The following is a 15,236-nucleotide window of genomic DNA, read 5'->3' on the forward strand; positions in this document are numbered from 1 at the left end:
TCATGGCAGGACCCAGTACCATAGACTCTCTGATAGATGTCTGTCTAACCTGCTCTTAAATATCTCCAGAGATGGAGATTCCACAACCTCCCCAGGTAACTTATTCCACTGTTTAACCACCCTGACAGGAAGTTTTTCCTAATGTCCAACCTAAACCTCCCTTGCTGTAGTTTAAGCCCATTGCTTCTTGTCCTATCCTCAGAGGCTAAGGAGAACAATTTTTCTCCCTTCTCCTTGTGACACCCTTTTCGATACCTGAAAACTGCTATCATGTTCTCCCTCAGTCTTCCCCTTTCCAAACTAAACAAGCCCAATTTTTTCTGTCTTCCTTCATTGGTCATGTTCTCTAGACCTTTAACCATTCTTGTTACTCTTCTCTTAGAAGGTTTTAATTAGTGCAAGCTAGCTAACATGATCTAACATCTCATGTTTAACTCCCAATCTAGGGGCTTGTTTACAAGGGGAAACTGTCCAGCTGTTCTGGGCTAGCAGCCTGTGTGTGAATACTTCTGAAATAGCTCTAGCACTTTAAATTCACGTTCAACCTTACTCCAGAATAATGCGCCAGTGTAGACAAGGCCTAGATAAAGTGTTTGGCAGCATCGTCTAAATCAGTCTCTTAACTTACAAATGTGATGACCTGCCTATGAAGGCCGTCCTTGCTACAAGTACAAGATATGTTCCAAAAAACTTGGATTTATAGCAAAGCAATTTAAGGCGGGGATTTTTTTTCCCCTTGGCTGACTTCCATTTGCACAAATTGGGGCTTTTTGGTGTGCCTTAAGAACAGGAGGACTTATAATGCATCAGTTCCTACAAGCGTAAACGACTTTAGTGTGGAATGGATGTATACAGCAGAACGCCCTGTATTGTATTTAAAATGCACCTAGATGCTTGGTGCTGTGAAATGATTAAGCCAGACTATGTACTTAATAGGGTCAGGCCAGGTCAATGGTTTGATGGGGGACCTAAAAGTAATACTAGACATGCTACAGGATATAGTATCTTATTAGATGATCTTTCTTTTAAATTGGTGTGCCAATGTTGGTATAGGACTGTGCAGGTATAGTTGCTATCTTTCTGAAGGGATGGAAAATCAAGGGCCTGACAGCTTGCTGCTGTAGATCAGTATTCTGTATAAATTTTGCTTACTTAAAATCCCGCTGAAATCTGAACTAGAGATGGCATTTCATATTCACTACCTTTTGGACCAGTTTTATGCTTTTACAGAACTATTTATTTCACCTACCTTACAGATAATGGACTATGGTGTGATGGGTTTGTAAACCATTTTAAAATTCTCCAAAAGTTGTGGCGTAAGGACAGAACATTACATATGCAGTTGAATAGTTAAAGCAAGAAATTTGCATTGTTTTTTTGCATGAAGATTGGAATATTAATGGGAAAATGACATACAAAAGCTAGCATGTTAGCTGGCTGGATAACAATGTTCAGATATTAATCTGAAATGTCATAATCTTCATGTTGTGGCTTATCTGCGTAAATACATTTTTTTTAAAACCCACAAACAACTATTTACAGGACACTACTTGGTATTTTGAATTTTCATAGACTAGAGAATAGGTTGAGTTAATGACTTCCCCTTCCACTGATTTATGAAGGTGAATTTAGTTCTCAGAGATTACAGCGTGTGTGCAATGCTCCTTCATGCTTACTATTCCTGCATTAATATATACAAACCATTGTCTGGTGCAGAGCTGGGTTCTCGCCTTTCAGAGTTGGAGCCCATGTTAAGAAAAATACCTGTTTCTAACTGCACTCCTGAGACTTGCTAACTTAACTCTCCATTTCCCAGAGGCACCTCCTAAGCAACAGTGAGGTAATTTTGGATTTTAAAGTCCCTTGACCTCTAGAAATGGCTGTGTGGATTAATACTCTTTGGAAGAGAGGAGTGTCATGGCGCCTCGGAGGGAGGGGGAGTCCCTGAGCTCTGCGCACTACACCCCCATCCGCAACCAGAAGTGACTCTCAGCCCGGTTAGTAGAAACAGAAGGTTTATTGATTCACAGGGACACAGAGTAGCATACGATCTATGTCAACGCAGGGACCACAAGCAGCCAGTATTAATCCCCTTGGGAAGAGGGGGTCCCAGGCCCTTCTACCCCCTTTCCCTGCTCTAAGCCCCTTCTCTCATCCTTACCCGGCAGACTGACCCTTCCCCCAGTCTGGTGTCAGCCCTGCCTCCCCTTTGTCTCCCTTCCCAGGCAGGAGTTATTTTCTATGCCTGGCCCTCAGGTGTGAGGCCTAATACACTTCTTCAGTGACTCATCCCTCTCCTCCAGACAGTGTTGTAGATCCTGGGACAGTAGGAACCACACACAGCACACAAAGCCACACAACAATACAACCCCCATTGCCTCACAGGGAGGCACAACTTAGATTCCAGGAGAATAAGCTGCACTGAAATATTTATTTCCTAGTGTTAGAGTACAACCAGGCAGCCACTGGCAACCAGAAGTGACTGATTAATTTCACTGCCATTGCGTAGAAGAGAGGGTGACAATAAGATATCTGGGTTTCTGTATGGAATTATACAGGGTGTGTATCTAGACTACAGGTTTTTTTTTTTTTAAAGTAGCCTTTTTTCAAAAAAACTTCACCTGCGTCTAGACTGCTGCTGTGTTCTTTTGAAAGTAAATAGAAAGAACACAGCAGTTTTTTTCGATCACGGTAAACCTCATTTTATGAGGAATAATGCCTTTTTTCGAAAGAGCGTCTAGACGCTCTTTCGAAAAGGCAGCTCGCTTTTTCGAAAAATCTGCTTGTAGTCTAGATGCTCTTTTTCGAAAGAGGCTTTTTCGAAAGAGGCTTGTAGTCTAAATGTACCCTAAGTAAAAACTATACAGCTTCTTTCCCTATCATTTTCCTTTGGTATACCATAAACTTTCTAGTCTTCTGAAGCTAGAGATATTTCAGAGGTAGATGAAACCTCTGAAATAGCTAGCTTCAGAACACTAAAAAGTCATAATCTGTAGAGATGGTAGTACAGGCAGTCCCCGAGTTACGCGGATCCGACTTATGTCGGATCCGCAGTTACGAACGGAGATTTTCCCGCCCCAGAGGACGAGGGCGAGAAAAGCTGCTCCCCGTCTCCCTGGTCTGCTGGGGAAGCCAGCAGACCAGGGAGACGGGGAGCAAAGTGGCGGAGGACCCAGGGCCGGACCCGCGGCGCTTCCAGCTGATCTGGAAGCGCCGCGGTCTGGCCCGGGTCCTCCGCCGCTTTGCTCTGCATCTCCCTGGTCTGCTGGGGGGGAATGCAGCTAGTGCCTCCCCCCTCCCCCCCGAAGACCAGGGAGACGTGGAGCAAAGCCCAGGGCCTGTGGTAGAGCAGGTGATCAGTTTCAGCAGCGGCTGAATCAGGACGCCTGGGGCAGAGCAGCTGGGGTGCTGCTGGGTTGGTCCAGTAGCGCCGAGGAGCGGCTGCGCTACTGGAGCAACCCAGCAGCACCCCAGCTGCTCTGCCCCAGGCGTCCCCAAGTCAGCCGCTGCTGAAACTGACCAGCGGCTGACTACAGGAAGCCCGAGGCAGAGTTGCTCTGCCCCGGGCTTCCTGGAATCAGCTGCTGATCAGTTTCAGCAGCAGCTGACTTGGGGACGCCTGGGGTTCTTAAGTTGAATCTGTATGTAAGTCGGAACTAGTGTCCAGATTCAGCCGCTGTTGAAATTGATCAGTTTCAGCAGCGGCTGAATCTGGATGCCAGTTCCGACTTACATACAGATTCAACTTAAGAACAAACCTCCAGTCCCTATCTTGTACGTAACCCGGGGACTGCCTGTAGTTCCCATATTCTACAAGGCAGAACAAATTAGTTGATTGTGTAGCCATTTTGTTGCCAAACTTATCACATAATAGACTACATCTTAAATAAATCTTAACATATTAATAAGGTATTGTTTTTTTTAACTAAGAATATAAGATTGTCTATACTTGGGTAGACAAAAGGTCCATTTAGCCCAGTATCCCCGTCTTCCAACAGTGGCCAATGCCATATATCCCAGAGGAAATGAACAGAACAGGTAATTATCAAGTGATCCATTCCCTGTTGCTCATTTCAGCTTCTGATAAACAGAGGCCAGGGACACTATTCCTGCCTGTCCTAATAGCCATTGATGGACCTACTCTCCATGAATTTATCCAGCTCTTTTTTGAACCCTGTTAGTGTCTTGCAATTCACAACATCCTCTGGCAAGGAGTTCCACAGGTTGACTGCACATTGAGTGAAGTAATACTTCCTTTTGTTTGTTTTAAACCTGGTACCTATTTTCATTTGGTGACTTTGTATATTATGGGAAGGAGTAAATAACTCTTCATTTACTTTTTATAGACCTCTATCATAGCCCCCTTTTTGTCTCTTTTCCAAGCTGAAAAGTCAGTCTTATTAATCTCTCCTTGTTCCATACCCTAATAATTGTTGTTGCTCTTTTCTGAACTTTTTTCTAATGCCAGAATATCTTTTTTGAGATGAGGTGACCCCATCTGCACACAGTATTCAAAATGTGTGTACACCATGGATTTATATAGAGGCATTAAGATACTCTGATTTTTTATTTATACTACTTGACACTGTGGTTCAGTTTGGGTTCTAATCACTGATCTTTGTTATAAGGATACCAGTTTGTTCTTTCTGCCTGTTTTAGTGCTCCTTAGTTCTTTTAATTTAGGGAATTATCATTTTGCAAAACTTAATTTTATGGTCTCAAGGAGTTTTGTTTTGAGTACTGTGCCTTAAAGGGTTTCATTATTCATATAGTTTTAAGCTTTCTGCTGTGCAAGAAACAATCTAGTCCCTGGTAAAATATTTTTCCTTCCTAAAAATGTCTGTTTACCGACTGTCTTCTCATCACTTACGGAAGAACTTTAAGAATGTGGTTTTAATGCTGCCATTATTCTTGGACATGTAATAACCTGCCAATTGTAGGTACTTCTGCAGCACTCTTAATCTAGAGAAAGTAGTAGCAGTTCAGGTGACTTTAAAATTTGTGTGTTAGTCTACAAGAAATGCCAAGACAATCAGAGGAAAAGGAGACCAGAAATCAGTTTTGAGTGAGTGGACTGAAATGGTCCTTTACTGCAGTTTATAAAACAGTTTCAAACATATTTGTTGGAAAGGATTTGTTTTTCTAGATTGCTAAGGATTTATAAAATGTTTCATGTCTATATCAGTAGTTTAAATGTCATCCAGGTTGATGTCCGTCTTTCAAAAGCCATGCATGTAGAACTTGATGCTTTTCAAATGGATCACTGCTCTTTAGAAAACAGGACTATGTAGCACTTTAAAGACTAACAAGATGATTTATTAGGTGATGAGCTTTCGTGGGCCAGACCCACTTCCTCTGACCCACGAAAGCTCATCACCTAATAAACCATCTTGTTAGTCTTTAAAGTGCTACATAGTCCTGGTTTTTGTTTCAGCTACACCAGACTAACACGGCTACATTTCTATTACTGCTTTTTAGAAGTCTGAGACATGAAGTGGGGTATCAGGTTGTGCAGGTGGCTGCATTATACAATTAGCCCAGCATTTGAAGACTTGTAAGCAGAGACACGAGTTAAATGAGTTTGGAGACTAAAGTACCACTTGCTCCTGGAGTTGGTCACTCAAAGAAGAGATTTAAATCGCACTCACTGGACAGTGTATAAGGGAAACATGCACTGTTGTTACCTACTTTGTGGGTATATTCAAGAGTTCCATTTCCAGGGTGGTTAGTCTGTTACTGTTCAGAGCACCAAATTATCACCACACTTCAAAAAGTATTTAAAAACTACCAAACAAAAAACCCAACAGCAAAACTAGCTGAGACTGCCCATAAATCTTGCAACACCAACAGCTGAATAAAATAGGCTAGAGGGAAGGTTACTTAGTTCGGTGATGAGAAGTTTAAGGTTTAATTCTGTGACATACTTTCCTTTGACTGTGTTGATAGCTTATGTTGAGGCTTTGTAAATATAGCTTGGACTTGCAAAATGACTGTGTACTGCCAATGTATATTATGGAAAAACCATCACACACAAATCTGAAAGTTTATATTTTTGGCAGGAAGGAAGGGAGTCTGTTTCAAGTAGAATTGTATGTGAGAATGTACATGTGCTTATTCATTTAATAAACCATCCAACCCTACTGAGTTATGGTATGTTGAAAGACAGTTCTGCACAACTTTCCTTATAGTGAAAGGCTGTTAACTAGTTTGCCTAAGGCCTGTTTTGGCTATACAGTGGAAACTAGAAGATCTACCTGGCATTGGTTGGGCTCTTAACTCAAATTTTGTTTTTCTTCATTGAAATAATTGTTCTGTAGAGGGGCTGGGGATGAGCGCTTCAGTATGCAGGCGGCCCTGGGGAGAGAGAACAGCCTCAGCCCCCTCTCACTGCAGCAACTTGGGGCCAGGTGAGAAGCACTTCTCCATGGCTGCTGCAGTGAGCACAACTGGGAGATGGACAGAAAGGCAAAGAGGCAAACTCTCTGAAATATAGTAGATAGCTGTCCCTTTCCCCACTCCTGTCCCCTGCTGGCTCAATGGAATTATAGCTGTCCTGGTCCCCATCTCCGGCTTCTTGCTGCCCCCTGTGGTCATTCTACTGTATAACTGTCCCTTCTGCCAGACCCCTCTCCCTTTGTTTCTCATAAAATGGAATCACATTCCAGGTACATCCCATTGTCCTGGCATAACCAAACCCTTACCTTGCTTTAAGTTATGAAAAGAGAAAGCTGCATACCGAATTCTGTCTTCTTTACTTTACTCCTCTGTACCTCACCCATTGGTAGCTATGCTGCTGGTGAAAAGTGATATTTATTATACTATTTGCATGGCAAGCCAATTATTAGAATGTTAAATCTGTATGGAAACTAAGTGGCTACAGTGTAGTGTATCATGTACTGGCCTTTAAAGCAGTATCCCTCTATACCAGTATTCCAATGACGAGACTTATTCCATGTGTCTGATGCCAATTAAATAATTCCATTTCTTCTTTTTTTTTTGTTCCCCATATCCTTTTCTAGAAGAACTGATTTAAAAAAAAAAACCTCCTTAAACACAATTCACCTTATGGAATCATTTTCAGAGAATGTCATTGAGACCCATAACTAGATTCTAAAGAGGACTTCAATGTTTATCAGGATAACAGGAATATCCAGAGTCCTTAAGTCCTATTTAAAACTCCCATTTTCTGAGGGATACAAACCATAAGGCAGGAATCAGAGCATAAGTCAACCTTGAACTATAGAGTATAGGAGGAAACTTTCTTGAGGGGCAGGTTGTCCTGTGAGTGCTTACTACAAAAGTTCTTTGTCCAAAGTAGCTAGTGTTGGCCATGTTGGAAACAGGACCCAGAGCTACCTGGACCACTATTCTGATTGCTTGTGGCAATTTCTGTGTTCCTAAATGGAAGCTTAGCTGTCAAGTGACCTCTTCCACCTCATGCAGTCAAATGTCAGAGCCAGGAGTAGAATCTAGGAATCCTGACTTCACTGCTGCTTGCTTTATTAGATCACTTGCCCCTTCCCTAATGACGGCTCTCATTTATACCTGTTCTGTAATAACTAGAAGAATTTAGCTTTTGTGCTACACTCGGGCAAATCCTCCTTAGTCCAAGGGAAATGTGGCTTCCAGCTATGATGTTTGGCTTTGTGACAGATGTTCTTGGAGCATCCAGTGGGGGCAGGGTACTGAAAGGATTAATATTCCAAGCACAAATTCGCACCTTGGAGTAAACAGTAGCCAGTGAGTGCAGCCTGTGGCAAACATCCTTGAAAAGGAAATGAAATTGAAATCCCTGGGTGGTTAGAGGGTTGCTATAATCTCAGGCTGCTGTGCTGAAAGTAGCACTGAAGTGTCTGCATTCCTCTCCTCCCTTCCTTTTTCTGTGAGACTTACTGGGTAGACTTGGTGACTTGACCTACAAATGCCCTCCACTGATCAGCCCTTGCTAGCTGAAAATTTGCACTCTGACTTGAAAGTGCTGGATTTTTTTTTTGGTTAAGGAGTTTGCAGCACAGGTAAGGTGACCTCTGATAGGAGTGTGTAGCACTCCGTTCTAGTGCTTGCACATGTATTATTATGAAGCTGTTTTCCAGAACAGACATATGACATGGAGCTAGGAGTTTGTTATACATTTTAATGCTAATGGACACTGTTAAGTAGAAGTGCCATGAGAGTCTAACAAAGTAGTTAAATGTGTCCTGTGCTATCTGGATCTGTGTATGTTTACTGGTAGGTTTGGGATAGACGCTATCTACTGGTTATGGTTAGAACAATTTAAACATGATTCTGCAAATGTCTGACAGATTCCCTCCTCCCCCCACCCCAGTCCACCCCCTAGTCTAAACAGTGCTGAAATGGTTTCAAGACTGCTTTAAGTATTAAAAATCTCAGGGGTAGCTGTGTTAGTCTGTAATTTACAAAAAAGCTTAAACAAGTGGTCCTGTACCACCTTAGGGTATGTCTACACTACCCCGCTAGTTCGAACTAGCGGGGTAATGTAGGCATACCGCACTTGCAAATGAAGCCCGGGATTTGAATTTCCCGGGCTTCATTTGCATAAGCGGGGAGCCGCCATTTTTAAAACCCTGGTGGTTCGAACCCCGTGCAGCGCGGCTACACGGGGCTCGAACTAGGTAGTTCGGACTAGGCTTCCTATTCTGAACTACCGTTACTCCTCGTGGAACGAGGTGTACCGGTAGTTCGGAATAGGAAGCCTAGTCCGAACTACCTAGTTCGAGCCCCGTGTAGCCGCGCTGCACGGGGTTCGAACCAGCGGGGTTTTAAAAATGGCGGCTCCCTGCTTATGGAAATGAAGCCCGGGAAATTCAAATCCCGGGCTTCATTTGCAAGTGCGGTATGCCTACATTACCCTCCTAGTTCGGACTAGGAGGGTAGTGTAGACATACCCTTAGAGACAAACAAAAAATAAGATGGTATCATGAGCTTTTGTGGGCTTTCATCTGAAGAAGTGGGTTGTGCTCATGAAAGCTCATGATACTATCTATATTCTCTTAAGTTGCTACAGGACCATTCACTTTTTAAGCTTTGCTTTAAGTATTGGTAGCCTAGGGCGTGATTCTCTGACTAAAAGGAATTCCTGCCCATCTGTCTCAGAAAAGCCATGTTTAAAGCTCTGCTAGCAACAGGTTGTTCAAACATTGTTCGTGCAGTGGTGTGGGTAAGACTATATAGTCTTCCCTACCTTGGAACGGCAGCACAAACTAAATACACATTCTAAAATCGAGGAATAGTGATAGAAATGTAGCCATGTTAGTCTGGGGTAGTTGAAGCAAAATGCAGGACAATGTAGCACTTTAAAGACTAACAAGATGGTTTATTAGATGATGAGCTTTCGTGGGCCAGACCCACTTCCTCAGATCAAAATCAAGGAGTTCGTCAAGGTGGGGAAACTCCAGGCATTCCTGGCCTGGCCAACATTCTATTGGCAGTTCTTGGCTGCCAGAGACAAAGATGAGCTGAAAGTTAATTCAGGCTGGTAAGTGTGGCATGGAGATCGAACTGATGAAGTGAGCATGTGAGATGGGGATGCAGCTTGCCACGTTAAAAGGCTGTGTCCGAAGGAAGTCACTCATGTAAGTGGAGCCACTAAACTAGGGGTGGGGAACCTTTTTTGATTCAGGGGCCAGATGCAGCAAAAAACTCCCCCAAAACAAAACCGTTCTGACCTGGCCCCCAAGTGAGAGAGAGAGAGAGAGAGAGAGATTTAAAAAAAAAAACCCACCCCTCACAGATATGGCTCCCAACTGAGAAGTAGAAAAAAGGACACTCCCCTCTTGCTCCAGCAACACAGGGGGCAAAGGCAGAGTCTCAGGGCTTATCCCCAGGGCCGGATTAACTCTGGGGGCCCAGAGTTAGTAGATTTTGTAGAGCTCCCAGGGCTCTCGGGTGGGGCCAAAAATGAGGGGTTTAATAGAGAGGATGGTTGGGGATTGGGTCAGAGTTTGGGGTCTGGGCCAGGAGGTAGGGTTCAGAAACGGGGTCGGAGTGTGGCATCTGGGTGGGAGCAGAGGGTTCAGGAGCAGGCTGGAGGTGGGGGTGCGGTGTTTGGGTGGGAGGGAGGGTGCAGGAATGTGCTGAGGTTGGGGAATCTGGTTGGGACATAGAATGCAGGAACAGGTGGAGTTACAGTGTCTGAGAGGGTAGGAGTATACAGGAAAGATCTGGTGTGGGTGTGGAGTCCCACTGCGGGCTGGCAGGACCGGTGCAGCTACATCAGGGCTGGCAGGGCCAGGAACACCAGCAGCGGGCAGTGGCTTGCTGTGCAGATCTGGGAGCCCCCGCGGTGGGATTGTGGGCTGCTGTGGCAGGGTAGCAGGGCTGGTGGTAGGTGGAAAGCCTGCAGGGAAGCCAGGCCAGGAGTGGAGATGGGCTGATGGCAGGGGTCCAAAAATTAACTCCCTTGGTCCAGCAAAATCCCTTCTTTGGGACCACTTGGATTCCGGGTGTGCCGAACCAGGGAGGTCCACCCTGTATTTTTTTATTGGACCAACATGATGAGAGGGTGTGTGTGTCTGTCTGTCTGTCTGTCTGTCTGTCTGCTTACACAGAGCTCTCCTTCAGGGCTGGAAAATATACTTAGGTTTATTTACACTTGAAAGTTTAAAGTGCAGCCATGGCAGTGCTTTAGCGTGGCAATGTGGACGTGGCAAGAGCACTGGAAGAGACTTTTCCCAGTGTTCTGGTAAACTGCCAGGAGTACTCCACAAGGGGAGCAGCTAACAGTATTTTTTTTTTTTTTAACACTGCTGAGACAAAGTTGTAGTGCAGTAAAGTGGTTCATAGAATCACAGGGCTGGAAGAAACCTCAGGAGGTCATCAAGTCCAACCCCCTGCCCAAAGTAGGACCAACCCCAACTCAATCATCCCAGCCCAGGGCTGCCCTTTTGAAGCGCTGCCACTTTAACAGGTTCAGGTTTCAGGCTTCCATCCGTTCAGTGGTTGACTTCCTTCAAAACTTGGCAGCAAATACATACTGCTTAGTATATGTTTGTATTTAATTTAAATTGTTTGACTAGATTATAATTTTAGGCCTTAACATAAATTGTCAATTTTTCATTTAATTTTATAGATGTATTTAGAAAGATAATTTAAATAGATCCAATTTTAATTTTTTAGATCATCAGTTTTTATCTATCCACTGTCTTGAGGATGCAGTCATGATTTATATATGAGCAAAGTGTGTGAAGCTTTATTTTTTAATAACGCTGTAGTGTTGTATTTTAATGACTGCATAATAGCATTCATATGCAAAACACATACCACATGCATTGTAGTTGGAGGTTAAAAGTGGTGTTAATAACTTTCATGTTTATCTTACAAATATATTCTTGTGTGTGGGATGGCTAATGCTCCAGCATTAGTGCTGAAAGGGGGAGGTTCTCTAGACTTGCGCTATCCTGGGGAAGTTTTGCCTTGCAATATTTGAGGTGGGTAGTGGAAATGATGTGAGTGTATTCTGTGCAGTGGTGCCTATTGGCATGCAACAGCAACAAAAGAAAACTTGTGGAGCATTTTGGAAATCTGATGCTCCCTGGAATTAGTTACTTTTGCACCAAAGGGGTACATGTCAATGCATTTCTGTCTTATTCCAAAATTGTTGGATAGGGTTTCCTATCTGGAGTTCAGTTCCCTCCCTGCTGGTTAAAGACTTACCCTCTATTGATAGGAATGCTAAAGTAGACCAAGACTTTGGTGAAACTCAGGATTTTTCCTGAGTGAGTGTTATCAACCTGAGCTTACCTTTTTTTTTTCCTGTCTCTCTCTCTCTCTCTGCAGGAATTATCCAGAAAGCTAGTGTACCACAGGAATGGAAGAAAACTCTTGTAAGTGCTCTCCTGGAGTCCCATTCCACAATTAGTTGGTCTTTTTTTCCCTTTTGCCTTTGTTCTCCAGTATTTTCATAATGAAATGGTACTTTCTTAATTTCTGGGTCTTGAACCAAGAATGCCCAGATGCCCAGAATGAGACAGCCAGAAAGATAAAAATGATCACGCAAGTATACTAATGCTGTGTAGCATGCAGTATTTCAAAGGCCTGTTTTTGATCAGTTAAAACATTGTAAATCTGCACTAACTTTATCAAACTTTGGATCTCACAGGTGAGGGAGGTCAGAATTTGATTCTGCAATCCCTAAAACACTTTACAGATTATTAATGGTGGTTGTTTTACAGATAGTTAAACAGAAGTTTATCCGAAACCACATTGCAGTTCTGTGGAAAGACAAGGCTTAGAATACAGTAGCTCCTAGTTCCATATTTATTCCCCTGGACTGTACTGCCATGTGAAAGATGTAGGGTTCTTTAATTAAAAAAAAAAAACCCTAGTTTTAAAGTAATTGTCTTAGTCACTGCACGAGTTGACCTGAGGCTAACTGATCAATACATTAGCTAAATCTAAGCTTTGGTGCAAACTGGATATGATCCCAGTTCAAGTGGTACAGACCTGCATTGAATAAGGGCTATAATGACTTTTCTCTGAATGGCTAAAAATATTGTTAATAGGCAATAGAAAAAGGCCGCAACCTGGCTAAAAGCTGCTTTTTTTGCACATGTTTTATCTTCCCTTAATCAGGCATGTCTCTCTCTGACATGCACACTCTTACTTCACCTTACATATCCCTGAAGTATGGTGCTACTTTATTCCATGGCTGCCAGCTCACATCTTAAATGACGAATCATGTAAGATGCAGTCATAGCAAAGATTATTCTCAGCTAATCGCTGGATATTCAAGAGTCCCAATTAAAAAGTTTCTATGATTAAATTACATGTAAATGCCAGCCATTTATTGGCTCACTTGTGGTTTGTAGTAAGCTGGGACATAAGCAAAGTAATGAACTTGTATGACTGCAAATCTTGCCTGTGGGCCATCCTCACAGAGACAAATTATGATAGAAATGTAGTCGTGTTAGTCTGATGTAACTGAAACAAAAAAAACAGGACTATGTAGCACTTTAAAGACTAACAAGATGGGTTATTAGGTGATGAGCTTTCGTGGGCCAGACCCACTTCCTCAGATCAAATAGTGGAAGAAAATTGTCACAACCATATATACCAAAGGATACAATTAAAAAAAATGGAACACATATGAAAAGGACAAATCAAATTTCAGAACAGATGGGGGAGGGGGAGAGGTAAATGTCTGTGAGCTAATGATATTAGAGGTCATAATTGGGGAAGCTATCTTTTTAATGGGTAAGATAATTAGAGTCTTTATTCAAACTTAAGTGTAAAGTGTCGAATTTAAGCATGAATGACAGTTCAGAGGATTCTCTTTCAAGTGTAGTCTTAAAAGGCCTTTGAAGCAGGATGCAGGTAATCAAGTCATTGAGACAATGTCCTTGCTGGTTGAAATGTCCCCCCCCCCCCCCAATCCCTCTTCTGTTCTGAAATTTGATTTGTCCTTTTCATATATGTTCATTTTTTTAATTGTATCCTTTGGTATATATGGTTGTGAAGTTTTTCTTCCACTATTTGATCTAAGGAAGTGGGTCTGGCCCACGAAAGCTCATCACCTACTAAACCATCTTGTTAGTCTTTAAAGTGCTACATAGTTCTGTTTTTTGTTTCAGAGACAAATTATATCATCCTTAACTTTAACAAGGGAATTGGGCGGTGGTCAACAGCAGCATTGTCTTAGTGCAAAAATGGCAGCAGCTGTTTAGGACTTTGTGGAAAACTGGTCTGCTAGACTCTGGTGACTCAGCTGGAGCAGTACAGCCTCTTGTCTGTCTGTGCCAAAGTGAAGGTAGATAGGAATTGCTCTTGCAGAAATTCCTGGTGGTAAGTTCCTGCTGTGCACTGTGATAGCATGAACAAAGTTACAGGCTAGTCCCTTTTTCCTCCAAAAAATTTGCTTTAGACCATGTTAAACTAACTTGTCAACTGACAAGTTTTTAAATAAAGGACTTCAGTGCTGGTAATAGATGCTGGAGTGATGGGCATGAGGGTGGAATCTTTCCATTTATTCCCAACACAGCCAATGATAGTGCACGTGTGTAACCCCTCCAGTATGCCTCAGCCTGTATGGAAGGGATTCTTCTGGGAGTGGCAGCAGTGCAGACTGTGTTAGTTTCTTAATCCTGAGCCTCTCCATTGAGACTACCAGCAGCCTAGTTTGTGTCCATGTCACAAAAACCATCACATGTCTACTGACCATTGGACTTAGGCCTCAATCTCGTTTTACAGAGGCCGGCCAGCAAGCAATCATCAATTTACAACCTGTCTAGCTCATTCTTGACCTTGTCTGCTGATGTGGGCTGACCTAGTGATATGGAGATGAAAAGCCGTGTATCTCCATTACCATTTTCCTGAGCCACTTAGAATCACTGAGCCAACTTATGGACACAAGTGTGAAATTGGTTATATTTTGCACTTTTTACTCAAAAGGACCTTGACTATATTTTGTTTCAGTTTGTTGTGACACTTTAAACCTATTGTTAACTTTTCTGGAAACAAGAGGCAGAATAAACAGATGGGTCTTTGATTTTTTTTTTTTTAAATTACTTTGCTTTTAAGGAGGTTCATTCTCCAAGTGCTACTAAATTCAGGACTCCTGGGTTCTATTCCCGGCACTGTGACTGGAGATGAGGTAAGGCTGAGCTTTTCACTGGAGGACCTGTTTGGCTGAACTCAGGCTGGCTCCCCTTGTGCTTTTAAAGCCTAGTGACTTGGTAGATTCCTGCCCTTAACCAGTTGTATATTAACCATCTTCTCAATACTGCATGGCTGGCTTTTGTTTGGACTCTATTGGCACATGTTCAGAAGTGGTGAGCTCTGAATAGCAGTGCACTTAGGTGACCACTGTTTCACTACCTGCACATGGGTACGGATGGAAAGCTCCTTTTTGGCTGGCTTTCCTGGGTAATAAAAAATGGCTGCTGCCTTCAAATTTTAATTATCAGTGAAAACTACTGTGAGCATCCCCTGTAGACAGTTATAGTGGAGTGTTAGTACAGTGTTGAGCTCAGCTCATCCACTGAGGTCTAGAAGAAAGGAATATACAGGCCTTCAGATACTCATAGAATCATAGGACTGGAAGGGACCTCAAGAGGTCATCGAGTCCAGCCCCCCGCCCTCAAGGCAGGACCAAGCTCTGTCTACACCATCCCTGACAGATGTCTATCTAACCTGTTCTTAAATATCTCCAGAGAGGGAGATTCCACCACCTCCCTTGGCAATTTATTCCAATATTTGACCACCCTGACAGTTAGGAATTT

General features: G+C 42.9%; 1 protein-coding gene across 5 annotated transcripts in view; it reads left to right on the plus strand.

Annotated features, from left to right (window-relative positions):
• PHACTR4 (phosphatase and actin regulator 4) overlaps positions 1 to 15,236 on the plus strand; it is a 119,559-nt gene that overhangs the window by 31,995 nt on the left and 72,328 nt on the right. For 2 of the 5 annotated variants that reach the window (XM_075908596.1, XM_075908595.1), the window contains exon 2: positions 11,797 to 11,843. The exons of 2 other annotated variants lie outside the window; for them this stretch is intronic. In XM_075908596.1, coding sequence (XP_075764711.1) covers positions 11,828 to 11,843 — 16 coding nt within the window. In that variant the 5' untranslated portion in view covers positions 11,797 to 11,827. Of the gene's footprint in view, positions 1 to 11,796; positions 11,844 to 14,535; positions 14,609 to 15,236 lie in introns of all 5 variants that reach the window. One more of the 5 variants, XM_075908597.1, reaches the window with a different exon arrangement.

The sequence above is a fragment of the Pelodiscus sinensis genome, chromosome 25 (assembly GCF_049634645.1).
Source record: "Pelodiscus sinensis isolate JC-2024 chromosome 25, ASM4963464v1, whole genome shotgun sequence".
Classification (NCBI taxonomy): domain Eukaryota; kingdom Metazoa; phylum Chordata; order Testudines; family Trionychidae; genus Pelodiscus; species Pelodiscus sinensis.